A 27,182-nucleotide genomic window follows, 5' to 3' on the forward strand; every position below is an offset into this window, starting at 1 on the left:
AAGGTTATCATCCACTTCCTTTGCTGGCAATTGAGCTTCCTTGCAACTGGATATTGCAAAGAATAGGGGGAGTGGGGGTGGATCCCACAAGGTTTTCCTTTTAAAATGTAAAAAGAAAAAAACTCTTAAGACCACTGGGTTATCTCAATCAATTCGAATGCAAGGCTACAAGGCAAAGTTCACCACGAGGTCTCTTGTTCTAGTCCAGCTGAGTCATGGTGGGTTAACAGCTGCCACTATAACTGACAGTTGAGACACCTTCCATCCAGATTTTCAAGGGAAGCAGGGTGGATCACATGAGGTTTTCTTTGGGGGGGGGGAATAAATAAATATATGGTAAATGTTTTACTAACCCAGAGAACAGTATATATGGTAAATATTTACAGTACTCAAAAAGACATAAATGCATGCACACATCAAAAGTTCGGAGTTTTTAATGGAACAACTTAATCATGCTAGTCACATGCATCAGCAAGCACATTGTCAACAACCATTGGCAATCTTTTTTTGTAATATTTACATTATTGACTCATTATAACCACTTGTTAGCGAAGTAAAAAGTGTTGGATGCATTTCCGATTTCTTTGTGTATAGCATATAGAAAATAAACACATAATTTAACAAAAACAAGGCATGCCCACAGTACAAACTGATCAAAACAAAATTTAAACAAAAGAAAAGGAACAAGATAACAGATCTAGACATTTCTCCCTTTATGATTTTCTCCTTTATGACAAAAGCAGTAGAAGATAGATACCTTTCATTACGTTGTTCCTCTACAGATGGTCCAATCTTTGAAAACTGTTCAGACCACACCATTCCATGATTTATTTGTCCCTGGATTAACTTGCCCACAGCAACAACATTGGTACTAGCAGCCAACATTTCTTTGCATAAGTTGAAATTGTGTGCATCACCACAACTGGACCCCATCATGGAGCATTGTTTTGCACAAAGGCAGAGACTATTTTGTGCAAGAGCTGAAGTGATCTCAATGCGTTCATCAGGACAGGAAATTGTTGAATAATTTCCATCCAGATAAACAACATGTGAACCATGAGGTGGATTACAAGCATTCTGCAATTACTTTCTGCCAGTTAGAATGCAATATTTGAAAATTTCACTAGATGAAACAAAAGGTTACTAGACTATTTATCATATAGAGGATGGCAAGAGAGCTCCAAGATTATATTAAATGAACAGTGAAGCAATAAAAGAAATTTCTTACATTGTGATCAAGTTCATATGAGCTTAGTAATAGATCGCTTGATGAAATAATATCTGTCAATTTCGTCGCTAACTCAATGGTTGACAAGGCATCCTTGCATCCAGAACCTAAAAGTAGCTTGAATTTTTCGCGACAATTTCGCATCTTGAGCCATGTTTTCTGAACTTGATTTTCAGCTCCCAAACATTCATATTTCTTGCTTTCAATATTGCTAATAGTGAAACCTACTCTGCTACATTCATCCATCAATGGAAGTGCTTCATATGCAACTGCAATAGATCTGTTATAATTATGTTCTTCTGATGTACTAAATTCTGAACATTTAACCATCATTTTAATGTCTTTATTCCCTCTGTGACAGGTATCTAACTCTGTATTGTCAACAATTTTTGCCTGCTGTTTGGATGTCAAAAGACCTGCATCAGAAGATTCATTGCAAGTTTGTGCAGCTGTGAAATCCTCATTTCTGACTACCATCTCTGAATCCCTTTTGCAATGATATCCATGCTTTCCAATATGGGATACACCCTCCAGTCTGTTAAATTTTGGTTCCAGAACAACAGTTGTTTCCCCTTTATCTGGGCAATCCAAGTTCTGAAGCTCTGTTTTGACTTTAATAGGACTGCACATGTTTGAGACAGAATTCTCCAATGATTCTGGCATATTCCCTATGTCCCCTGATTCAAAATGAGATACAGTATTACCTTTCAGCACTGTCTCAGAAACAAATAAAGATTCTGGTACAAAGGAGACATCCTTTGCAGAGCTTGTCTCAAGCAAATCTGCATCTTGTACTTTCTTTAACCTTTTGAATACAGCCGTGGAAAATTCTGTTCTGCCCCTACCATTTCCCTTAATCTTAGACAGTCCAGGAACATCAGAATCTGACAATGTCATGTCATCAGACGCACTTGTAGACTCAACTGAAAACTGTGTTTCTGTCACCTGAAGTTGAGTTTCAGAAATACCTGGAACAGTTTCCTGGGGAGTCATATCATCTGAGTCCGAAGTTACAACTGCATGCCTCTTGCGCCTCCGATTCTGACCTAGAGACAGAGTTGATGACTCAGTCATCTTTGATGTTTCATTCACTTCACCAGCTAAAGCAGTGAGTATTTCCAAGCCATCCACAACAGGAGAAGCTCTTTTCAGCATAGCTGCCTTTTTTTTGGCTTGATCCATTTTCTTTTGCTTATTCTTTAACTGTGTAAGCAGTCTGTCTCTTGTGGCATAATCTTCAGCCAGTTGTACTTCATGTAACCATTCTTGTTCTTTAACCTTATCTAATGCTTTTGAAATCTCCAGGTTTATATTCTCTGATAACTGACAGGGAAAACTCCAAGGCATCATCTTCGGAATCACACGATGTTCTACGTCCAATTCAAATAAATCTGGACTGAACATGTCACATAACTGGCCATCTGAACATTAAACAAGTACAAGATATTTGACAGTCCAGTCAAAAAAACTGTGCATACCCAGTGCCGATTAAAATATTACCAAAAAGAAAAAATATGGTTGGCATAAGAATATAAGCAAACTTAGCAATGATAAAAAATGGCATTAGAACACAAACAGCTGTTTGCAAACAAGGCAGCACCTCCTCCAATGTTGTCCTTCCCTTGGCACCAAAATTGTAGAAGCATCAATATCTTTCTCAAATCTTTGGAACAACACTTTACAATGTGCTCAACTAGACTAGGGCATATTGCGACACCCTCTGCAATGCAAACCTGGAAGAAAAGAAAGCATAAACAGTCAATCATATCTATATAGTACATTATTACTTTTATTAGATTTGACATTTGATGGCAATTCTGTGAAGTAGCAAAGATACAGTAATTGAGGTAAATATTAGAAAATTGATAACAGAAACCAAGCTGAGGTAGCTTTGCTGCGTACCATGAATATATGGGAAACTAATTCCTCAACCGAAGGGAGTTCAAATTCTACTGTTAATCTGTCCAAGAGGCGTGGCAGACAGAGATCATGCCCTATAATTTCAAGCAATAAATTTAAAATGAACTTAAACAAATCATTTGAGCTGTATCATGATCTAAAGAGCCAGTGAAATACAAGTAAATAAATAACATCTGAAAAAAAACCACTCAGAAGTAAATTAAGTCGTCAAATCTTTCAGCAGTTGCAAACCAAGAAACTTACGGTTACTTGTCAACACTATAGGGCGCTTCCCTGTTTCAGCGAGCTGCAATAAAGCTGCCATAAATCCCCGGTCATCATCAAAGATGGTATCCACATCCTCAAACAGTATTAATGCCTTGCTCCTGCTCTGGTTGCAACGTCTTTCATCAATACCATAAATATGTTTCTCCTTTTCAGTGTGTATTGGTCGTTTAGTAGCAGCAGAAACTGCTGTAGACTGCTTTTCATTCTTGCCTTTGTTTAGCATTTTTTCCTTCATCCTTTTTTCCTTTCCAGAAAACAAATGCTCATCTACAATCTTACTATCTTGCAGTCCCTCAGTGTCCTCAACTGACCTGAAAAGAATCTGCCCTATTATAAGTATTCACACAGCCATAATTGATACATCAAGATTCACAGTTAAATGAAACAACTTTACAGGCATCCATCATGCACTTTAACTCAATGTTGCAAACATCATCATCGGGATAAAATCGGAAAGGGTCCAGAAATAAAATAAAATAAAATAAATATAATAAAAATCGAGAAAATATCAGCGAAAATCAACAAATATCGGCAAAATTAAGATACCACTAAAATATCGGTAAAAATCAGAAAATATTAGCTAGGCCAAAACATCGCGATTTCACAATTTTTTTGTGATAAAATCAGGATGTTTGCAAAACTGGAAGTTTAACTTCACAATGAAGGCTTGCTTCCCTCTATCAATTTACCAAAGCAAGAAGACACCATTATTAAATTGATGCTTTTAGAACAAGAATATCAACTGATATCTAGGATATTTGTTTAAGTGTAAGAATAATCATGTTAATTTTAGGGCCAGATTGTTCTTTGTTGTATATAGTTCTATTTTTAAACATTTATAGCAATTTTCACATTACATTCACCCCATATCACCATAAGCAATTATATAGAGAGAACATAAACATTAACAATGCAGCAGAACTATAAGGAACATTAGAAGAAAAGCATACACAATAGCGACACCAGGACTTTGGACAGAGACCAGGGCAAAACCTCACAAGGGGGAAAACCCAGAATCAATTTGTCTTCCTCTATTAGTCAATCAATGTTCAGCTGAGATAAAATGTACAATTGTAATGAGACACAAGTCTCTCGATGTCAATCACGTTAGGCCTCCAAGGGACAATCCCAGATCATACAAAATCCTCATGAGATGACAGCAGACAAGCCTATCAAGGAGGCATTCACAAAGCCCTCCGCAAGACCTCTGATAGGTATCCTAGTGATCAACAGATGAAACCATAAGGCTGCCTCCATATCACTGTCACAAGTAACATATATCCCTGTCTCAAATAGCATATATGATACAGCCATAGGAGCATGTGTCACTGATTTGTGCAGTGCCATATCACTTATTGTCATCACTCGATGTATCTTCTAAATGCCCACCGGTTGGAACCAGTGAAAAAACGGGGTTTAATAGGCTGTGTGGTGAAAAAATTGATCTAACCGGTCCTAACCAGTCCTAAACCGGTCTAACCAGTCCTAAACTAGTCTAACCGGTCCTAAACCGGCCGGTTACTTGCCATGCCCACCGAGGACCCACAGTGATGCTTTTCCAAGGTATTTTAGGGGTTTTAGAGGGAAATTAAGGGTGCTTTCCCTCCAAAAATGCCCTCTCCAAGCCTTTAAGGAACAAAAACAGTTAAATGATCTTGTTTTCGACGTTCGTGCAATACAACCTTCGACTGAGGAGGAACCAAATGATGAACAAAGCACCTGATCTAGATCTCATTGTGTTGGACGATATTGATCCAACATCAGAATGGGTGGAGGAGACTAAAGATCATGTGTTTGAGGCTGATTTTGATATCGACATGGCTTTAGCGAGGGATGAAGCAGATTTTGTGGCGGCATCAGAATCAGGATCAGTAGTTGCATCAACTAAAGTCAAAGAACCAATGGAAGGCACTAGTCATGCAGGTCGACAAACTCGTGCTTCCATTAGGTCCACTTCTATTGTTATTGGTGGCATTGCTACTGAGGTTGCCGATCAGGCTGAGGCATCCTCAAACTCTGAACCAGATGATGTCTATGTAGCTCTTGATGATGACCCTGTGGCTAGTAGTGGTGATGAACTTTATGATTGATCATGTGTACACTGTAGACTTGTAGTAGGCCAATGGCCTCATAGTTTGCAACATTGTTTTCGGACTTTATAGGCCATTTAGAGCCTCATTTCTTATGTATTTTGCTATTTTGTCAACGATATGTATTGCACTCGGTGCCATTTTGATATATTCACCTTTACATGGTATATAAATGAGCAAATTTTGCATATTTTGTCTCTATTGGCTTGGAATCATGGTTTTAAATCTTAAAAATAGCTTTGTTTTATTAAAAAATAATTATTTAATGTATTTTTCTAAAACCAGTTCTTTTAGACCAAGACCGGTTCCAATCGGTAAACTGGTTCATTAGGTGGACCGGTCTGGTCACCAGTTCCGGTTTTAAAAATATTGGCCGTAGGAAACTGCAAATAATTGGTTCATGTAAATCTAACAAGTAGAAGAAATATCATCAATGTTGCTGTAGGAATTCTCGGATTTAAGGAATTTTCACATGGTATCAGAGCAATGCAGGTTTGTGAAGCAAGAAAAACAGTGCCAGAGAACCTGGCGCTGAGCAGAAAAGGAGATCGAAATAGATGCAGGTGGCAGCAGTTCAAATCCCCATAGGAGTTTGCGCAATCCAAGCGGGAGGGCTGAATTTCGAGGCAGTCTCTCTCTGAGTGAGTCGACAGAGAGGAAGGACTTCGAGTCCAAATTTTGTCGTGGAAGAGGGAGCAGCGTTGAAGCCTCTGCGTGGGGAAGAGTTGGTGGGACGCAGTTTTTCTACAGGTCGTTTTGTTGGGCAGAAAGACATAAGAAGAGAAGAGAAGCACAGTGAGGGAATTGTTCCTCAGTAGACTTCCCGCTAAGAAGTTTATTTTCCTATTGGTTGAGCAACAACAGCAGGAAGCAGAGAGGATCAGTTCAATATTTTTGAGGCAGAGATGGCAACCAGTGGTTTGAGGGATCAGGATAGATTGGATGGAGCATCCAACTATGTCATCTGGAAGGCAAGGATTTCATTCCTTCTAGATGAGAACTCCCTCAAGACATATGTCGATAGCGTGGTGGTTGAGCCTGCAGATCTACATCTGCTGAAGAAGTACAAGGTAGAAATGGCGAAGGCAAAGAGAATGATCCTCAATGGAGTAAAGGATCATGTAGCGCTTCACATCCCTAGCAAAGGGACTGCTAAGGAGATGTGGGATGCGTTGTCTATGTTGTACTAAGGATCTTCTGAGCAGCAGAAGATGTACTTAGAGCAAAAACTGAGATTTGCGCAGATGCAGAAGGGGGAGCGCATAGATTCGTTCCTCGTGAAGCTTCAGGAGACCCGGGATGAGTTAGCAATTGTGGGGTCTACACCTCAAGGTTCCGACATGGTGAGACTGGCCCTAAACTTAGTCTTAGAGGAGTCGCGAGTCTTTGTCCAGAGCATCCTGGGCAGGGCAGCTTTGCCATACTAGGATAGTACGTGAGCAACTCTCAAGCAAGAAGAGTCGAGGAGAGATCTAGTCAAGGGTAAGCTTGACGGAAGTAGTAGCAATGGGTCGAAGCCCAAGGAGGAGGATGAGAATGCGGCCCTTGCATCCAAGGGGCAGCAGGAGCAGCGGAGGCGGAAGAAGGACATCTCAAAGATAAAATACTTCAAGTATGGCGAAATGGGTCACTACACGACACAGTATCCTCTCAGAAAGAAGGACAAAGATGAGAAGCATGATCTCAAGGTTGCACCCACGAAGATCGAGGAAGAGGAGTTCACCATGACAGTCGAGATACCTCCAGGAGAGAGGTGGGTTGATTTGGAGTTGTAGTTCAAAAGAGCTACAGATGGTCAAGATCCTTGAGGAGCCCACCTCTTGGATCAATATCTTGCTACGAGAGCCCAGATCAATAGTAGCAAGATGGACAAAGTGTCAGATGGTGGAGAGAAGTGTTGGAGCAACAAATGCAGTGGCTAGAACGCCAAGTCTGAGCAGCGTAGTGCAAAGTTGCAGCAGTGCAGGGAGGCACAATGCATTAGCAATAGCAACGCAATGGCATCAGAGGGACAACGTAGGACTAGCAACAATCAGATCTTCAACATCGAGATGTCTCTATGTTGAACACTTGTTCAGTAATTTGGGATGATTTTTCGTTGTTGATACAGTAGCAGCAACAGTTTGCAGTGCAAAGGCTATTGGAAGTGGCAGTGGCAGTGCCAACAACAGCACGGATGCAGAAATTCAAAGGGAGTTGCAGTATGGATGCAATGTTGACAGTGGTAGTATCAACAACAATACAGATGCACCATTTGCACAGTAGTTGGTGGGCAGGATGTCAGGCATCAGCAACACAGAGGACGATGTTATGAATTCAGGGTGATGCTTCAGTGGGAGGCATTGCTAGAGCACATTCCTCACTAAGAGGGAGTGTTGATTATTGGTAACATCGGATGTGCTCTAAGTCTCAAATTTTGAAGGGAGGCTTGGGCACATGTATTCCAAAGAACCGAGAAAGTGTTTTGGGAAATTCCACCCAGAGATAATTTTATTAAAATAATTAATTATTTTAATGGGACCCTAAGTCTAAACTTAAGAAATTAAAATAATGAATGGGTATTAATCTAACTGTGAGTGTAACTTCTAGAAGAAAACAAGGATCAAGCAAAAATGATCTTAGCCATTGATTAGCTTCTAATCTGGGTTGTTGAATGTCAACGAGAAGATTATTTAAGGAGGCTCCAGGGTCATTGGAAGACGCACACAAAGTTGATCAGTCAAATCAAAATGTTGAAGCTAGAGGCAGTGAAGTGATTTGTAGTGATCACACAGAGAGGGCCAGAGGGAGTTTTGGTTGGAGGATCTTCTTTGGAGCCAAGAATACTCAGCAGAGAGGTAGAGAGACACACAAAGGAGACAGCGCAAAGGCTAGAGAGGGTGACGCAAAGCCAGGAAGGGCTCACGGAGGGCCCATGTAGAGCAGCGCAGGGCCTCCTACGCAAAAGTTCAAAATTTGCTAGGGAGCTAGATATTCTAAGCCGAGAGGGTTGGAATCATCTCTAGAGGGAAAATTGATTCCCGGCAGAGTTGACGCAGTGCCTTAGAGGCTGACACAGCTCACACAAGGGCAACGCATAAGTAGTTGGGGAACTCGTTGGTTCAACTGTCGGATCAGTCGGGACTTGCAGTGTAGAGTGAGGTAATCTCACCAGTTTCTTCTGCCAAGTGATTTTCCTTGTAACGAGATTGTCGGGAAGGCATCCAGAAGTTGTATTCAAAAATACTTCAGCTTAACAATAAAATCCCTGAGATCTGCTACACCAGTTTTCTCGCGTTAGGCTTTTCTGGGGACGTTTGTGCAAAAACAACTATTTCATTTATGTGTATCTTTCTCCATTGTTCAGTTTCTTGTTTCGGCATATTATTTAATTGGTGTAGGTTGCAGGGTATGTATTTCGATGTTTGCCATAAGAAACGGCAAATAACTTGTTCATGTAAATCTAACAAGTAGAAGAAATATCATCAATGTTGCAGTAGGAATTCCCGAGTTTAAGGAATTTTCACAGTCCGAGATCAGTTGGCAGTTGTAGGATCATCACCTAAACCTACAGAGATGGTGAGGTTGGCCCTGAATTCAATCTCAGAAGAATGGCAAGCATTTGTCTAATCCTAGGCAGAGAGAAATTGTCAAATTGGGAAGGGATGTGGGACGCTCTTCAACAAGAAGAGATGCAGCGAGACTTAGTCAAGTGCAAACTTGATGGCAGCAGCAGCAGTGGGACAAATTCCAAGGAGGATGAGGAGAATGCAGCCCTTGCATCAAAGGGGCAGCAGGAGCAGCAGAGGCGGAAGAAGGACGTGTCGAAGATCAAATGTTTCTCATGTGGTGAATTTGGTCACTATGCTACGCGGTGTCCTCTAAAGAAGATGGACAAGGACGAGAAACATGATCCGCAGGCTGCAACCACAAAGATCGAGGAGTTTTCCATGATTGCTTAGATACCTCCAAGGGAGATGTGGGTTGGTCTAGCACTGTAGTTAGAAAGAACTACAGATGGCAGGATCCTTGAGGAGTCCACCTCTTGGATCAAGACCTTGCTACGAGAGCCCATAGTCAGCAGTAGCAAGACGGACCACTGTCAGGTGGTACAATCGGGTGCCAGAGTGACAGATGCAGTGGCTAGTAGCAGTCAGATACTGGGCAGCGCAAAGCTAGTGTTGGCAGCAGTGCAATTGGCACATAGCAGAGTCAGCAATAGTGTAGAGACTTTAGTGATAGCGCAGAGGCTAGCAGCAGTCAAAACTCGGACAACAGATGCATCATACAGAACGCAATTGGTTCAGTATTTTGGATGTTTTTCCGTTGCAGTTGTTGCAGAAGGCATCAATAATAGTTGGAGCAGAGTTGGAGTGCAAATGTAGTTGGCAACAACATGCAGAGTCAGTAGCAGCAGCACGGATGCAGCATTTGGGCAGTAGTTGGTGGGCAGTGATGTCAAACATCAGCAACATAGAGGGAGATGTTACAGAGCCAGGGTGATGCTTCAGCAGGTTGCACTACCAGAGCATATTCCTCGCTAAGAGGGAGTGTTCATTTTTGGTAGCATCGAATGTGCTCTAAGCCTCAAAATTTGCAAGAAGGCTAGGACACTTGTATTCCAAAATACCCAAAAATTGGGAAATTTCACCTAGAGACAATTTTATTAAAATAATTTATTTTTTTAATGGATGCCTAAGTCTATACATAGGAAATTAAAATAATTAAAAGGTATTAATTAAAATGGGGTGAAACTTCTAGAAGAAGATGGGGATCAAATCAAAATGATCTGAGCCATTGATTAGAATCTAATCTGGACCGTTGATTGATCAACGAGAGGATTATAAGAAGACGCTTGATGGGCATTTAGAAGAAACATCGAGCGAGATCGATTTTCTCAAGAGAGCAGCGTAGCAGTTGCTAGAGAAGTCATAGAGGAGATTTCTTGCAGTGAGGGGTAGGGATAGTTTTCCAATTGGAGAGTTTCTTGATTCGAGGATACATTGCAGAGGAGGCAGAGAGAGATCTAGAAGGGGCATCGTAGAGCCACACTGGGCAGTGTAAAGCCACGCCAAGGGAGCACGGAGCCCTTGAGCACATTCGTGATTTTGCTGAGGAGCAAATCAAATTCAGTGTCAGGATTCGTGGTGTGAGACCAAAGGACCAGATAGAGCATCTTGCCAGTAGATCGATCAGCCAAAAGCAGTGACGCAAAGCAGCACAGTGGCTATGCAGAGACAGCGTGGGGCTAACCATTCAATGGTTGGATCAGGGTCGAATTTGTTGATTTGGGGTAGCATCGGATGTGCCCTAGCCACGAAAATTGGTGGAGAGGCTAAAGCACATGAGATCTCCAATACCCAGAAATGGTTTGGGAAGATTATAAACAATTTGGGAGATATTAAAATAATTAATATTTTTAATGGAGTCCCTAAGTCTAAACTTAGGGAAAATCAAATATTAATGTGAATTAATATAAAATTGTGTTAGAAGGGTCCAAAAGTCATGGATCATGCCAGAGTTAATCTTAGTAGTTGATTATGGATTTATTCTCGACCGTTGAATTGTCAACGAGAAAAGGAGGTTTGAGGGTCACTTGGAGAACACACCAAGAGATCAATATTTGGACTTTCTAGGGCTAGGTTTGCTGAGAAAGTTGAGAGTGTGATCAGAGTTGTAGCTGAGGGGCAGTGAATACAAAAGTAGAGAGGCAGAGATAGCCCTGAGAGGATCAGCGCAGTAACCGGAGAGAGGGACGCAGAAGCAGCCAAGGGTTCACGCAGAGCCAACCAGGGATCACACAGAAGCAGACAGGAGTTGCGTAGTGCCTCAGAGGGCCAACTTGGGCGACGCAGAGGGCCAGAGGGCTGACGCAATAACTCCAAAGGCTGACGTAGGCCAAGTCGGTGTGACGTTGGGCTAACGTTGGGCCAAAGAGAGGCTAACGTTGGCGTTTTGTGGGGCAGATTGAATTTGTGGAGCTGCCAGAGTGTTTATCTGGGGTTTCAGCCAGAATATTTGCTTGCAAGTAGAGAGGTACTACTGTTGAGATTTTTCTTTGTTTGGTGAGCCAAATTTGGCACCCAGATTGTATTCTGAAACTGCTTAATAAATCAAAGCCTCAGATAAGCTGCACCGATTTCCAGCACTGGGTTTTTCCGGGGACATTAGTCCAAAAACAACGGTGTCACTTGTGTGCTTGTTTCTATTTCCTCCAGTTGATGATCTATAATGTGTTAAGCATGCATTTGTATTTATTTCCAGTATTTACATAGTAAATAACTTGTTAATTAACAGAACAAGTAGGTAGGAATAAATCAGTAAAGTGCATGAAGGGTTTCTAACGTGTCAAACTTAGAAATTCCAACAAAATTTCCAATGATAGTGTGAGGTATTTCTCACTAATTTCTCTACCAGTCAAATTCTCTGTATTGGATAGCCAATAAGGCATCCAAAGATTGTATTCAGAAACAACTACATCATAATACAAACCCTCAGTTATTGCACCGATTTTCCCACATTGGGTTTTTCCGGGGACATTCGTCCAAAAACAACAATATCACTTATGTGTGTGTTATATCTTCTTATTCAGTTCTTGTTTTCGCATATTATTTATGTTGTGAAGGCTATAGTTGTGTTTATTTCGATGTTTATTGTGTAATACTATAAATAACCTGTAAGCGAATTAGCAAGTAGGAGAAATAACATCAGATTGTTGTAGTAGGGATTTGAGTCACCAAATTTTCACACACACCCTATGTCCACTGAGTGACCCTCACCCAACCTGGTCCTCAGTAATCAAGTGGTAGAACACTTGCATTCAATACTTAGGGAGATCAATTTATCATAACCAAATGCATGGCAGGCGCATCTGCCCTTGGTAAATATCACACATCTCTAAGTCTCCTCTCCCATTGGACAAGCTGGGAGGCAATCCCAACAAGCTTAATCGAGTCCACGGCCCCTTTTGCAAGGGTGACTTGTGGGTAGGATGCAAATTGGGGTATGTACTCGACCAAGTCCATGTCTTCAAAGAGTATCCTAACCTAAGAGCCTCGTTGCACATCCCCCTTCACCAAGACCATGGCTAGTCATAAAGAGGAGGGTTAGCACATGCTCAGTGTTCTTGATCAACAATGTTCCCTCTCAGGGAAGGATACATTCTCTTGCACTCCAAGCTGCTCTTTGAAGAATATGAACTTCAATGGCTTGGTGAGAATATTTGCAACTTGCGCATTTGATGAAGTCTCACTGCTTTAATTCTACAACAAGACACTATCGGAGCCTCATTGCTCCGTCTGTGTTGGAGCCTCAATGAATGTTTGCAACTTGCTCATCTCTCGAAGCCTCACTATTTCAATTCTACAACAAGTCACTATTGGAGCCTCATTTCTCCCTTTGTGTTCGAGCCTCAATGCTGCATCAGTGGTACCATGTCTAACAATCCTGTGGATAGCTTTGGAAGCCACACTTCTCGCCATTCAGACATACAAGTTGCAATATGATCGGCCATTATTAGACTGGGTGCAATTGAAGTCTATTGCCTACTCATCTAGGAAATCAAAGCACCTTAATTGTTCTTCCTACTCACAGCACTCCTAGTTCACTTGGCATAGTCATATCTCTTCAATCACAGCACTATCTCAATCCATGTGTGTATCTCAAAACCAACTTTGCAGCATCCCAATATACATGTCCAAGCTCTATCTAGCTCAGGGTACACGGTGCAAACCAAGAATCCATCTATTTGTCGACTCATCGTCAGATCCACCAAATTTGAATCTGAAGGGTCTCTCAACTGCTTCAGTGTAATCCATCATGCCAAGTCTCTGACAGCATGCTTCTCTTGACAAAGAAGTCCTCGTCATCTCTCTGTTATACTTCTAATCTAAAGAAGTGTATCACTTGAGCTCGGAGGTCAACTCCCTTTGGTATTTCAACCTTGAAGAGAGGTTAGTGGCTGCATCAAATGTCCATCAAGCCAAGCATACCCAACACAATGGACTTGCTTAAGTCCATATGGGGCTTTCTTCAATCTGCAATCATGAGTCTCCTTCTCATGTACCTTAAAGCCTTGAGGTAGCTCCAAGTATGCTTCTTCCTTAAGTACATCATGAGGAAGCTTGAATGGAAAAACTATTGGGAGTTTCGAGGAAAATAAAGGCTCCTTAGAAAGAGGAAAAACTCCTCTTTAAGATGGTCTAGGATCCATTTTGAAAGGATGCCTCCAAGGTATCCAAAATAATTTTTCTTTGTGATTGTCCTTAAATTTTATGCATAAAAAGATTGGGATGTTAGTTTTTGGTAGCATCGGAAGTGCTCTAGCCTTGAAACTTGGTGAAGAGGCCAAGGTACATGAGTTCTAAAGAACCAAAAACTGTTTGGTGAAATTCCACCCGGATTGTATTTTATTAAAATAATTAATATTTTTAATGGAGTTCCCAACTCTAAACTTAGGGAAATTAAAATATTAATGGGTGTTAATCAAAATATGGGTAAGAATGACCTAGAAGGCGAATCAAGTCATGTTTTAATCTTAGTTGTTGATTAGAGACTTAATCTCGGTCGTTGAAGACTCAAGAGGAAAAGTATAAAATGGAGGCTCGGGGTTCATTTGGAAACACACACACAAAACGAATTGATCTAGAGTTCGATTTCTGGGGCTAGGAAGCTGAGAAACTCGAACAAAGTGATCGTTCAACAAGAAAGGGGTAGTGAGAATCCAAGACGACTTTCCGGAGAACATTGACAAGAGGTAGAGAGAGCTTGCAGAGAGGCAGCGTAGTAACCAGGAGAGATGACATTGGGCCAGTTTGGGCCCATGCAGCCCTGACGCAAAGCAGGAACTGTCGGGATAGCTGACGTAGAGGGCAAAAGAGGTGATGCAGGGTTGACGCAGCGTTGACGCAGGGCCAACGCAAAAATAGCCAGGGTTAGCCAGTCTTGTGTCGGATCAGCCGGAATTCTACCAAGTGAAGTGAGGTAAAACTCACTCAGATTTACCGTCAGTATTTTCTCTATAAAGGATTGCTAGATGAGCATCCTAGATTTGTATTCAGATATTTCCCCTGCATAATAGTAAACCCTCAGAATTGTTGCACCAATTTTCCCACATTGGGTTTTTTCAGGGTCTATTGTGTCCAAAAATAAGTGTGTAATATGTATCTTGTTCTTTGCTCTAATTTTTGTTTCATGAGATCAAATATTTAATTAGTGTAGGCTACAAAAGTAATTTGCTTCAATATTCACAAGAATAACTTGATGAATGAAATTTAAATATCAAGTAGGTGAAGTAGATTCAGATTTGTTGCAATAGGGGTTCCTTCAGTGTAGGAATTTTCACATGGTATCAGAGCATTGACTTTGAAATAGGAAGAGCAGATCCAGTGTTGAGCAGTGAGGCTGAAAGTTGCACCTTGCAACAATTTGAATCCCCTTGAAGGGATTGTGCAGTCCTTGGCGGGACGTAGATCCGAGGAAATCTCTCTCTGAGTGAGATGACAAAGAGGTACGATTTCTAGTTAATGAGTTTCCAGAGGCGGAGGGAGTGACGCAGAGCCTCAGTGCAGTGCTTGAATGGCGCAATTTCTACCAAGGCAGAAATCCGCTAGAAAAGAACGACGACACATTTAAGGGGAATTTTCTCCTCAGAGAACATTTTGCCAAAAAGTTCTAATTTCTCACTTGCTGAGTAGCTGAGAAATGCTAAGCAGTGACTAGAGGAGTTAGTTTGGCAGTTGGGTGAGATGGCATTGCATCGGCTCAGAGATCAGGACACAGGTTGAACGAAGCCTCCAACTATGTCACATATGGAAGACCATAATCTTAGTTGTTCTGGAGGAATAAGATCTCGAAGCCTAAGTCAAAAGTGTTTTAGTTGTTCCTACTAACAATGATCAAAAGAAGAAGTACAAGGTCGAGCAGGGGAAGGCAAAGAGGCACATTTTCGATGGAGTTCAAGATCATGTTGTCTCACACTTGCAGGGAAAGGATACGACCCAAAAGATGTGGGAACTGTTGTCGTCCTTTATGAAGACTCTTCCGAACAACGGAAGATGTATTTAGAGCAAAAGTTGCAGTGGACTTTGATGCAGAAAGGAGAAGGGGTGAACCTCTATCTTCAACATCTCCAAGACACTAGAGACCAGCTTGTTGCAGTGGGGTCCACTCCTCAACCAACCCAATGGTGAGGATACCCCTGAATGGAGTCTCGGATGAATGGCAAGTTTTCGTCCCAAGCATATTGGGTAGAGAAAAAACTACCTTCATGGGAGGAGATGTCGGCGGCTCTTCAACAGGAGGAGTTAAGGAGGCACCTAGAAAAGGTCAACCTCAATGGCAGTAGTGGGAGTGGCACAAAGATGAAGGAGGAGGAGGAGAACACAGCTCTAGCATCGAAGGGACAATAAGATTCGAAGTGAAAGGACATTTCGAAGGTGAAATGTTTCAGTTGTGGTGAGATAGGCCAATATGCATCCCAGTGTCCTCTGAAGAAAAAGGATAAGGATGAGAAACATGATCCTAAGGTTGCTTCAACAGAGATTGATGAGGAGGAGTTTTCCATGAGTGCCCACGTATCTCCAAGAGGGAGATGGGGTGATATTGAGCTGTAGCCCGGAGGACTATATGTGGGCAGGATCCTTGAGGAGTCCACATCTTAGATCAATTCCTTGATATGGGAGCCCAAGATTCAGCAAGAGCGAGATGGACTGTCTCAAATGATGCAGTGGAGTGTTTGGAGGACAGATGCAATAGCTTGGGACCAGACACTGATCAGCATAGAGTAAGGTTGGCAACAGTGTAGTTGGCACAGTGCAGAAGTCAACTACAACGCATTAGATTATGAAGATCAGAGACTAGTAGCAGACAGATTCCAAAATTCATTGTATTATGTTGAACACAATTAAGTTCAGCGAATTTTGGATGTTTTTCAGTTGCTTCTCTCAGCAACTGAGTTGCAATATGGATCCAATGTTAGCAGTGGCAGTGCAAGTAACATAACAGAGGCATTGTTTGAGAGGGAGTTGCAGTACAGATGCAGCAGCGGCAGTAGTAGTGGCAGTGTCATGGGCAACAGTACAGTAACATTGTTGCTAGAGCACTTTCATCGCTAAGAGTGAGTGTTAGTTTTTGGTAGCATCGGAAGTGCTCTAACCTTGAAAATTGGTGGAAAGGCTAAGGCACATGAGTTCTAAAGAACCCAAAAACCGTTTGGTGAAAATCCACACGGATTGTATTTTATTAAAAAAATAAAATATTAATGGGTATTAATCAAAATATGGCTGAGAATGATCTAGAGGGCAGATCAAGTCATGTTTTAATCTTAATCATTGATTAGAGACTTAACCTCGACCGTTGAAGACTCAACTAGAAAAGTATAAAATGGAGGCTTGGGGTTCATTTGAAAACACACACATAGAGAACAAATTGATCTAGAGTTCGATCTCTGGGGCTCGGAAGTTGAGAAACTCGAACTAAGTGATCATTCAGCAATAGAGGGACAGTGAGAATCTGGAAGGACTTTCCGGAGAATACTGACAGAGAGGCGAAGAGAGCTTGCAGAGAGGCAGCGCAGTAGCCGAGAGAGCTGACATTGGGCCAGTCTGGGCCCACGGAGCCCTGACGCAAAGCCAAAAGGGACATCGTAGAGCAGAAAAGGTGTCTGCCATGCAAAAGTCGGAACTGCCGAGAACAACCGGAATTGTCGGGAACTATCCAAACTATTGGGATCGTTGACACAGAGAGCAGAAGAGATGACGCAAACCCTGAAAGGTTGACGCAGGGCCAGCACATAAATAGTTGGGGTTATCCAGTCTTGTGTCGGATCAACCGAAATTTTGTTCGGTGAAGTGAGGTAAAACTCACTCAAATTTTACATCAATGTTTTCTCTATAAACGATTGCTAGATGAGCATCCTAGATTTGTATTCATATAGTTCTCCTGCATAATAATAAAGCCTCATAACTGCTGCACCAATTTTCCCACATTGGGTGTTTCTAGGGACTATTGTGTCCAAAATTAAGTGTGTCCATTGTATCTTGTTCTTTGCTCTGTTTTTTGTTTCATGGGATCAAATATTTAATTAGTGTAGGCAACAGAAGTAATTTGCTTCAGTATTAAAAAGAATAACTTGAGGATTATAATTTAAAAATCAAGTAGGTGAAGTAGATTCAGATTTGCTGCAATAAGGGTTCCTTCAGTGTAGGAATTTTCACAGGGGACAGCATGAGGAATGTTTGGGACAGTGTGGCTTCTTCATTGTTATCAATGTCATCATAGGATCATAGAGTCATTATGTAGACAGTAGGAGTGCAACATCCATGTAGCATGACGCATCAACAATGTCATCATATACTAATGTTGTGATAGTGAAGCATCATTAAGAAAACTCCAAAATAGTCTTCCAACCATGTTACCAAGGCCTCATCAATTGTGTCATTCATCAAGAGTATAACATCATCAAATGTAGTCCTCCATATGTCATCAAGAGCTTCTAAATACTTGTCACTTGGCACTTCTTAAGACTTCTTCATTAGTGACTTGGCATATTAATTGATGATATTCTTATCAAACAAGAGTTATGACATCATCATCTGGAACCAAGAATCTATTGTCTTCAACCTTATCATCTCATTCTAAGGTTTCATGATATTCATTAGGCATCTCAAGAATATTTTCTATCTCAGCCAATGCCATATTGACATCAATGACAACATTGATTAACAATCTCCCCCTTTGTCATTGCTGGCAATATTCTTGCCCTTCCAAAATTCTCTCCCCCTTTGACATCAATGGAAAACGAGGTGCCCAAGTACTCCCCTATCAAGCTGCCTCTTTTCTTCATCAATAGTAGTTCTTCATAGGTATGTTACTCCCCCTATTATGGTGCTCTTCATCAATAATAGTTCTTCATAGGTATGTTGCTCATGAGAGATGATCTATCAAAGGATGATTGTCCATGAGTGACTCATCAAGGATTTCATAGGGCCCTTGCATGGATAGCTTCTACAAGAATGATTACAAGTTCCCCATAACTGTATGCATGGTCTTCTTTTTGGTAGAGTCTCATCATCAAACACATAGAATACCACATTTGTCAAGGATGTATTCATCAAATCAACAATAGGTGTTGTTGGCTAGAGTGTCGAAGAGACCTTCAAATCCAATTTGCTTCTTTCTCCATATTTGTGTCACTTTCTTTTTTGGCTTGGTTATCATGGTTCTAGCTTGTGTAGGGACCCAAGTCAAGTTACAATCACATGCCATATGTCCAATCTTATGGCAATTGAAGCACTCCATCTTGTTCATGAATGAGAAATCATGACTTCTTGCAAAATAGCTTCGAGGAGATTCGCGAGTACCATTATATTTGTCTTTGTGATATGCCCTGCCATCTTTTGCCATGTGCGCAAAGTTTATACAAGAATAGCAATAACCAAGAAATATACTTTGGTACCTGGGAGATGAAGATTTTCTTGATGTACTTTTGAAGTCTTTTTGACTTAGGATTCCTTGATGATATTCATTGCCTTTTGTATTCTTGACACCATCTGCAAGTCTTCTTGGAGTAGGATTTCTTCTAATGTTGTCTTGATTCTTCTCCTTGACTTTGCTAGAACTAGGAGCATCAACATTTCTTCCAAGCTTCCTCACATCCTTGACGTTTGAAGCATTATCATTCTTGCTTGAGGATTCACCTGCATAGCCAAGACCTTATTATCTAGGGGAGACCTTTGATGACTTAGGATGTCCAAGTCGATGCTTGGCAAATACAGGTTGGAGCCTGGGAGATTGAAGATCAGTGTCTTCATCTAGGGTTGGAGCCCACATATATTGTACTTGATTTATTGTAAAGAAGAAATTAATAAAAACATTTTATTCTTATTGTTCATTTTGTGTTCTAAACATAAGTGATTTAACTTGTAAAAATAACAATTGAAAAGAAATATTGATTCACCCCCCCTCTTAGTATTTCCAACAACATCCATTTGATGATGAAGTAAGACTCTGCACAATCCAATCTTTTTGTCAGTAGAATCCTCTACATTTTGAGCTTCTTCATGTTGTCATCATCTGTTGCAAGCTTCATTCAGAAGAAATTATTATCTTTCTTCTCTAGATATGAGAGTGGATTTTTCGTTGTCCTACACTAGCTCCTTCTTGGAGCTCACTCTTCCTGCATTGCCCTTTATCTTGATGGCCCTCGAGATAGACCTGCTTTCCCTTATCACACCCTCATCAAAAAAGTCGGGGAATGAAGTAGTTCATTAGCCAATTATTCATGCAAGAAGAATAAACAAAAGTCTAAGAAGATAAATCAATTAAACAAGAATAGTGACACAAAGAAATAACATAACTCTTGAAAGTACTTATCTTTAATGAGGATTATAGGAAGCTATTAACTCCCTCTTGATCTTGCATCTTTCCTAGCCATGAGGCATCACTGTCCTTAATCTCCTTCTTGGGCAACCAAGCCCAACTATGTACAATATGACCACTAGATTTGTAGCGTACCATCTCCTATTGCGTAGGAGTCAAGCCCAACTAGGGTTACTCTGAATCTGACATAGGTACTTAAATAACTCAATAGCTTCTCACTGATCATATCATACCATGAAAATTTTGAATCACACTAGGGTTCCAATGTTATAGAACCCAAGACTTTTCCATATACAAGACCATTTCTAGGGTTCCTCCCAAATTGTAACCATTATTCGTAAGAACAAGGGTTCCCAAGGGTTTCCTTCAAACCCTAGAATTCTTTTAGGTCTCCAACATCTTCATCTCTTTCACTCTACCTGACCAAGAAATCCATCATAGGTATCTACACAGGGGTGATTCCAATGACTTTCTTCTTCAACTCAGCTATGATTACATGTTAATTTTAGGGATAGATTGTTCTCTGTTGTAGATAATTGCATTTTTAAGCATTTTTAACAATTTTCACATTACAATCACCCCATATCATAATAAGAAATTATATAGAGAGAACATAAACATTAACAATGCAGCAGAATTGTAAGGAACATTAGAAGAAAAGCATACACAATAGCGACATTAAGGTTTTGGTTAAAAACTAGGGCAAAACCCCACAAGGGAAATTCCCGAAATCAATTCTTCTTCCTCTATTAGTAAATCAATGTTTAGCCGAAATACAATGTACAATTGTAATGCAACACAAGTCTTTCAACATCAATCACATTAGGTCTCCAAGGGCCAAACCTGGTTCATATAAAATCCTCATGAGATGACAGCAGACGAGCCTATCAAAGAGGCATTCACTAGCCCTCCACAAGACCTCTGATCCATCTCCTAAAGATCAACAAATGAAACCATAAGGGTTGCCTTCGTATCACTATCACAAGTAGAATATATCCCTGTCTCAAATAGCATACCTGATAAATCCATAGGCACACGTGTCATTGATTTGTGTCACAGTCATATCACTTTATTGTCATCAAAATCATAGGCATCATTGACATAAGTACATAATATCACTGCCATAAATCAATGTCACGAGCACAAAAGTTTACCTCTCTATAACTCAAAGAATTAGGGCACAAATGACAGCGCTCTTACCATCAACCTTACAATCTTGAGATCAAAGATCTAGAGCACAAACCATCTTCTCACTAACAACCTTTAGTCCTTTACAAGAAACTATACTAAGTACTTCTAGGCACATTAATCAACTTCTAAGAGCCCTCCATATTGTACACAAGTTGCCATACAAAATTTGTCCAATAGGACCTACACCACATTACAAAACTTCAAACATGGAAAGACAACATACCTTAGTTTTGGACATCATCTTTTGTCCTCCTATACTTGACCCTGTGAACACTGATGTCTGAGATTTCAGCCCTCTGACTAGGACTTTCTATGACACCCATGGCAGCCCTAGATTAGGGCTCAATCTTCCTCAATACCATGTGTTGTCCTTTGAGACAAACTCGGCCTTGCTCCAACTAGTTATTAAGCATTATGGCCCTCCCAAAACAAGTCTTAAGAAATTATTATCTAGTGCTACATGGGCTCGGCTCTCCTTCCAAAAGACAGAAAAACATCGACCTATTGAGCGGAGAATTACCCCAAAAAATCATGCATCTAATTGCCATTCAAACACATCAGCACTCTACCGAAATTTAGCCTTTCAATCATAGAAAAGATACACCCTAAGTTGCACAATACGGGGAAACAGGTATGAATTTCCGAAAGACAGAAAAACATCGACCTATTGAGCAGAGAATTACCCTAAAAAATCATGCATCTAATTGCCATTCAAACACATCAACACTCTACCGAAATTTAGCCTTTCAATCATAGAAAAGATACACCCTAAGTTGCACAATACGGGGAAACAGGTACGAGTTTCCGAAACTAGTACAAGTACGAAACCTGACCCCCCCCCCCCCCAAAAAAAAAAAAAATTGGAAAAGAGGAAAGGCGATATATGATCATATTGTAATAAATTATAATGTTGCGATATAAGGACATTTAAGAAATGTTATGTGCAATCATAAAGCATACATGATACATTATGATTAAATTGTTCAATGTCAATGCGCAAACTACAAGTCTCTAAATTTACATCACATTTACTCATAAATGATCACACAATGAAAATAGCAATATCAGAATATCCAAAATCAACCTTTATTATATATATAAGGTTGCAAGTACAATAAATACCAATGTTGCACAAAGCGCGATCGGGATTTAATCGGCGCCGGGAAAAAAGCGGAAAAAATCGACAAAAGCGGGAAAAAAGCGGGAAAAAGCGTTTGGCACAAAAATATTCATTTTTTTTCATTTTTTTTCAATTTTTTTAATATCTAAACCATCTACAACATAAAATAAATACATTGACACATAAATATGATAAAAAAACTAATATATAAGATGTTTAATATCATTTCTAGCGCTAAAATCACACATAACATTGAATCATGTCCTGAATAGTAAGTCCTGAGTCCCAAGTCCAACTCAGCCTCAAAATATCAACAAAAAATATGATAATGTATCTCATCATGTCATAATGTCATATACAATAAAATGAAAGTCTAATCCTATTGATTTCCTCTGCCCCTCTTGCGAGAATATGGCACAGCTTTCTCTTTCCCTCTAGATGTAGAAGCTGGTGCCTGTGCTGGTGGAAATGGCAGTGGAGTCTGACGTGCTCTAGAAGCTGAAGAACTAGTAGTAGCAGCTACAGGAGGCTGAGGTGGACGGAGACCACGTCCTCTACTGGTGGTAGTGGTAGCCCGGGTAGGCGGTGTCACCTCCTCCTCCTGCTCCTCCAACTGCTCCTGCTCCTGCTCCTCCTCCCCCTCCTCCTCCCCCTCATCCTGCACTAACCAATCCTCAGTGGGATCCATGAGAGGCCTCTCGGTCTCAACCCTCCATTCAGCAGTGGTGTCAATCCCATCCAATGAGATGGCTTCCGTATCAGGTGTCTTCTCTAGTTGTTTCACCCACAATCGAAGATTGTAGTAGACATAGACCATGTCATTAAGTCTATGGGACTCCAACCTGTACAAAGTTCATGAAATAATAAATTAATAATTAATAATTAATATTATAAAAAAAATATTGTTTAAAACTTTAATGAATTCAAAAATTTATTTGGAAATTTGCAATATTTTAAATGTTTAAGTGTTAACCTATTGCGCTTCTTGTTGTGTATTTTTTCAAATACACTCCAATTGCGCTCACATCCCGAGGAGCTGCATGTTTGGCTGAGGATGCGTACGGCAAGATTTTGCAAAAGGGGTACTCTGCCACCATACATCTTCCACCATGCGTCTACAACAAAATTACAAATAAAATTTTAAATAAACATAAGAAAAAAATGGAATTTGAAGAAACAATGAAATTTGAAACAAAGTTACAAAGTACATACTACAAACTAAAAAATACCTGGCATTTTAACCATCCTATCAATGACAGCCATCTCAAAGCCAAATGTGCCACCTGACAACTTATATTGCTCAATTTGTCTAGAGATCTCCATACGTTCTTCTGGAGATCTCACCATCTTCTGGACACAGGTTAATAATCCTTCCACGACCTCAACATCAAAATTAAACCCACATGCATAAGAAAATGCAGGGTTCAGGAAAAGCCCAACAGCATGAATGGGACGATGGAGTGTGTTGTTCCATCGCTCATCAATGACGTTCCATAGAAGGAGTTGTCTCTGGAACCCATCATCTCCCTTGTCATCATAGTAGGACCGAATGGCTTCTTTGGCCCTATCCATGGCTTCATACAAATAGCCCATTGCGGGCTTCTCACCATCAACCAACCGAAGAACCTTTACCAAAGGTTCTGTAACAGCGCACACCTCCTGCACTCCCGCCCAGAAGTCTTCCTGGTATGAAACTAGTCTGCAGACGGCCTCTCCTTCTGGTTTGCGGCTCATTGACGAAGCACGCCACTCCTCTGAAAGAAACATTCTCTTCAAATCCCACATAGAATTCAAGAGGGATTGAAGAGATATGAAACTCGTCGCAAACCGTGTAATGGCGGGGCGCACCAACTCTTTGTTGTTGGTGCATTTTCTCATCAAGCTAAGCACAGATGTGTGATTGTAAATAAATTTTGTGATGTTTTTTGATGAGTCAACAACCTCTTTGACAAAGGGAATTTTCCCTATGTCCTCTAACATCAAATCAATACAATGGGCAGCACAAGGTGTCCAAAATAAAGCAGGATGCCTGTCCATAAGCATTCTACCAGCAGCAACATAATTTGCAGCATTGTCCGTTATGACTTGGACAACATTTTCTGCACCCACCTCCAAAATAAACACATCCAGCAAATCACATAAAGTTTTTGCATCTTTGATTTGATGAGTTGCATCAACAGATTTGATAAACATAGTCCCCTTGGGACAACTAACCAAGAAGTTTATAAGGGTTCTCCCCTTTTGGTCAGTCCAACCATCTGACATAACAGTGCATCCTGTTTGTGCCCATGATGCCCTAAAATCCTCCAATCTTTGGGTGCAGTCACGCTTTTCATCTTGAAGAAGCCGGCCTCTGAAATCATGAAGAGAAGGGATTTTGTACCCCGGGCCAACACTGGCAATAGCATCAACAGTAGGTTGGAAAAATGGATTATTCCTTATAATGCTGAAAGGAATATCACTCCAGAGGAGAAATTTTGTCATCAACTTGTCAACTTGTTCTTTTTCAGTTCTTTTTAGCATTGAACCAATAGTTGGTTGTGAACCAGGTGTGGTTCAAGGAACAAAATATGATGATGCAGCTACCGGATTGACTGACGCTGCAGTAGAACCAGTGCCACTTGGCCCACTTCCTTCAACTGACCTTTTTAGTTGCCTTTTGAGTTCTTCTTTGGCCTCTCTAGTGTGCTCTAATTCTCCCAATGCTCTCATGGCTTTTTGGATAATTTCAGCATTTGTATTTAGACAGGGCCCCACATCATGTCCAGGGATTTTTGCAAGGTGGAACTTCAACCTGTACACCCCCCCGAATATTTCCTTTCCACACAACTTGCAATACAAGTTTGGTTCTCATAGTCATAACAAATTACCCATCCCAAATCAATGAAAAAATTCAAAAAATTCTTTAAAAAAAATGAAAACCAAAGTTTTTATAGAAACAAAACCAAAAAAAATTAATCTACATACCTCTTTTATGGACAAATTGGTGATCTTGGCTTGGATTCCTCCTAAAAACGCTTGGATTCGCTCCCAAATCCGACGGAAACCCTTCAGCTCCTCTCCCTCACCTCTTCTCCTCACCTCTTCTCCTCCTCCTCCGCGCGGCGACAGCACAATGAATTAAAAAAAAATCGAATTTGCCATATAAAAGCCCGCTGCCCGCGCCTCTGCCGATTTTTTCCTTGAAAATCGCGATTTTTTCAAAAAAATCGCGATGTTTTCAAAAAATCGCGATTTTTTCGATAAAAATCGGTATAAAAAAAAAGTGGCGATTTTTACGGATAAAAATCGCGATTTGATCGGGCAGATGAAAAAATCGCGCTTTTCCGATAAAATCGCGATTTTATCGCTATTTTAACAACACTGATAAATACTATGAGGCTACAAGTACTATAAAGACTAAAGACTAATCCTCATCATCACAATTCTCATCAAAAATAGAAGCAAAAGTATGCTTAATGGTGGATGGTGGAGTTAAAGAAGATGATTGGCCAATTCCACTTCTAGGCTCTCGATCCTCAATATTCAAGGCACTAAGAGAGAGCTCCAAATCCGGACTTTTTGAATCCACGTCCCATTCTTTAGAAGGACCATTACTATATTTTGGATGCCTACGAGATGCAAGGCGAAGGTTGGAGTGCACATAAACAAGATCCTTTGCCTTCTGTTAGTCCAACCCGTTGCACTTCACAGAATGAATAAAACCATAGGTGCTCCAATGCCTTTCTGCTGAAGAAGAGCTTGCCACTTGTGAAAGAACGCGAATTGCAAGGTTTTGCAAAAGAACACCATTTGCTCCATGACAAATCCACCACCCAACTAGATTAATGGTAATTCTCTCCTCCAAAGCTGATATATCTAATTAATAATCTAATCCTATAGCAAAACTGGTAAATTCTTCTTCACCTCCCTATGTAAATGAGCTTATATCTAAATAAGCATATAATCCTACAACAAAACTGGCAAATTCTTCCTTCACCTCCCAATGTAGATGAATTGGAAACATTCTAATAAGGGCCTTTTTCACCCCATTACCACCTCTCTATTGTTATGGGGTGCCTTCCTCTTCCCATTGCTTTGAGCAATAAGCTCGTCATCACAAAATTTGGGGTTCAAGGCATGTGCTAAAGTGTGCAATGGAGTGTTGAAATTGTTCCACCTATCAACAATGATTTTCTTGAGTAAATCAGCAAAATGATCATCAACAAAAAAAGGTTGTGGAGACTCTTGTGAAATGATTTCCATAGTTTTCTCAACCATGTTATCCATGCCATCATATACCTCTCCTAAGAAAGGTTAGTTAGTGTCACGATTCCGAAGAGCTCAAATGCAGGGGTTGTGAACTTTAGCAAGAAATCTATCTTGCTCCACCACTCCTCATCAAGGCACAATCTACCCACCATATATCCCCGCTCTAAATTTTCCAGTATCCACTCAACCCATAGTTGACTCACCACCATAGAAACTAATGGTTGTTTAACAGCAACAAGACAACACAACATTAGGAAGTTTGAGGCATATCTTGTCTCAACAACTTTTAACAACTCCAATTTGGAGTACTCTCAAAATATTGCTTGAGATTGGTGGTGGTTAGTGATGAATTTAACAATCTCTCTTCCTTCCTCTGTGATTTCCCTTATCCATGGAGATTTATTGTCGATCTCCTCTAAGATCATATTCAAATTATGGACAATGCAATGTGTCCAAAAGATGTGGTCATACCTCCCCTCAATAATTAAACCTGTAGCTTTGCAAACTGGAGCATTATCCATGATAACTTGCACCACCCTGTTAGGTCCTATTTGTTCAATAGATTTTATAATAATATCAGTAATGAATTGTGCATCTTTTATCTCTCATGAGCAATCTTCCGACTTTAAAAACATTGCTCCTTTTGGTGAATTGGCAATGATATTTATCAGTGGCCCGCACCTTGTATCTGTCCATCCATCTGAGACTACAATAACCCCAAACTCCAAGAAGAACAAATTGGTGATAAGAGGTACTC

At 40.5% G+C, this 27,182-nt stretch overlaps 2 protein-coding genes across 4 annotated transcripts in view; both read right to left on the bottom strand.

Annotated features, from left to right (window-relative positions):
• LOC149263897 (P-loop containing nucleoside triphosphate hydrolases superfamily protein) overlaps positions 1 to 27,182 on the bottom strand; it is a 238,444-nt gene that overhangs the window by 55,188 nt on the left and 156,074 nt on the right. For 2 of the 3 annotated variants that reach the window (XM_089426807.1, XM_089426803.1), the window contains exons 12-16: positions 3,392 to 3,726; positions 3,131 to 3,222; positions 2,805 to 2,961; positions 1,229 to 2,649; positions 758 to 1,077 (exon numbers count right to left, since the gene is read on the bottom strand). In XM_089426807.1, coding sequence (XP_089282933.1) covers positions 758 to 1,077; positions 1,229 to 2,649; positions 2,805 to 2,961; positions 3,131 to 3,222; positions 3,392 to 3,726 — 2,325 coding nt within the window. The remainder of the gene's footprint in view (positions 1 to 757; positions 1,078 to 1,228; positions 2,650 to 2,804; positions 2,962 to 3,130; positions 3,223 to 3,391; positions 3,727 to 27,182) is intronic. The other variant, XM_089426810.1, reaches the window with a different exon arrangement.
• LOC149263898 (uncharacterized) lies at positions 22,805 to 24,562 on the bottom strand. The gene is made up of 2 exons (XM_089388550.1): positions 23,148 to 24,562; positions 22,805 to 23,016 (listed from the first exon to the last, which is right to left on the bottom strand). Exon 1 carries the CDS (start codon positions 24,437 to 24,439, stop codon positions 23,393 to 23,395), a length of 1,047 nt encoding a protein of 348 aa, XP_089244676.1. The 5' UTR covers positions 24,440 to 24,562; the 3' UTR covers positions 22,805 to 23,016; positions 23,148 to 23,392.

The sequence above is a fragment of the Pinus tabuliformis genome, chromosome 6, assembly GCF_031772625.1.
Source record: "Pinus tabuliformis cultivar Carrire ecotype Pingquan chromosome 6, CPIR1, whole genome shotgun sequence".
NCBI classification, from domain to species: Eukaryota; Viridiplantae; Streptophyta; class Pinopsida; order Pinales; family Pinaceae; genus Pinus; species Pinus tabuliformis.

Excerpts from the sequence above, each read along its gene's own strand:
- LOC149263898 (XM_089388550.1), bottom strand. The coding sequence starts at position 24,439 with ATGTCAGATGGTTGGACTGACCAAAAGGGGAGAACCCTTATAAACTTC.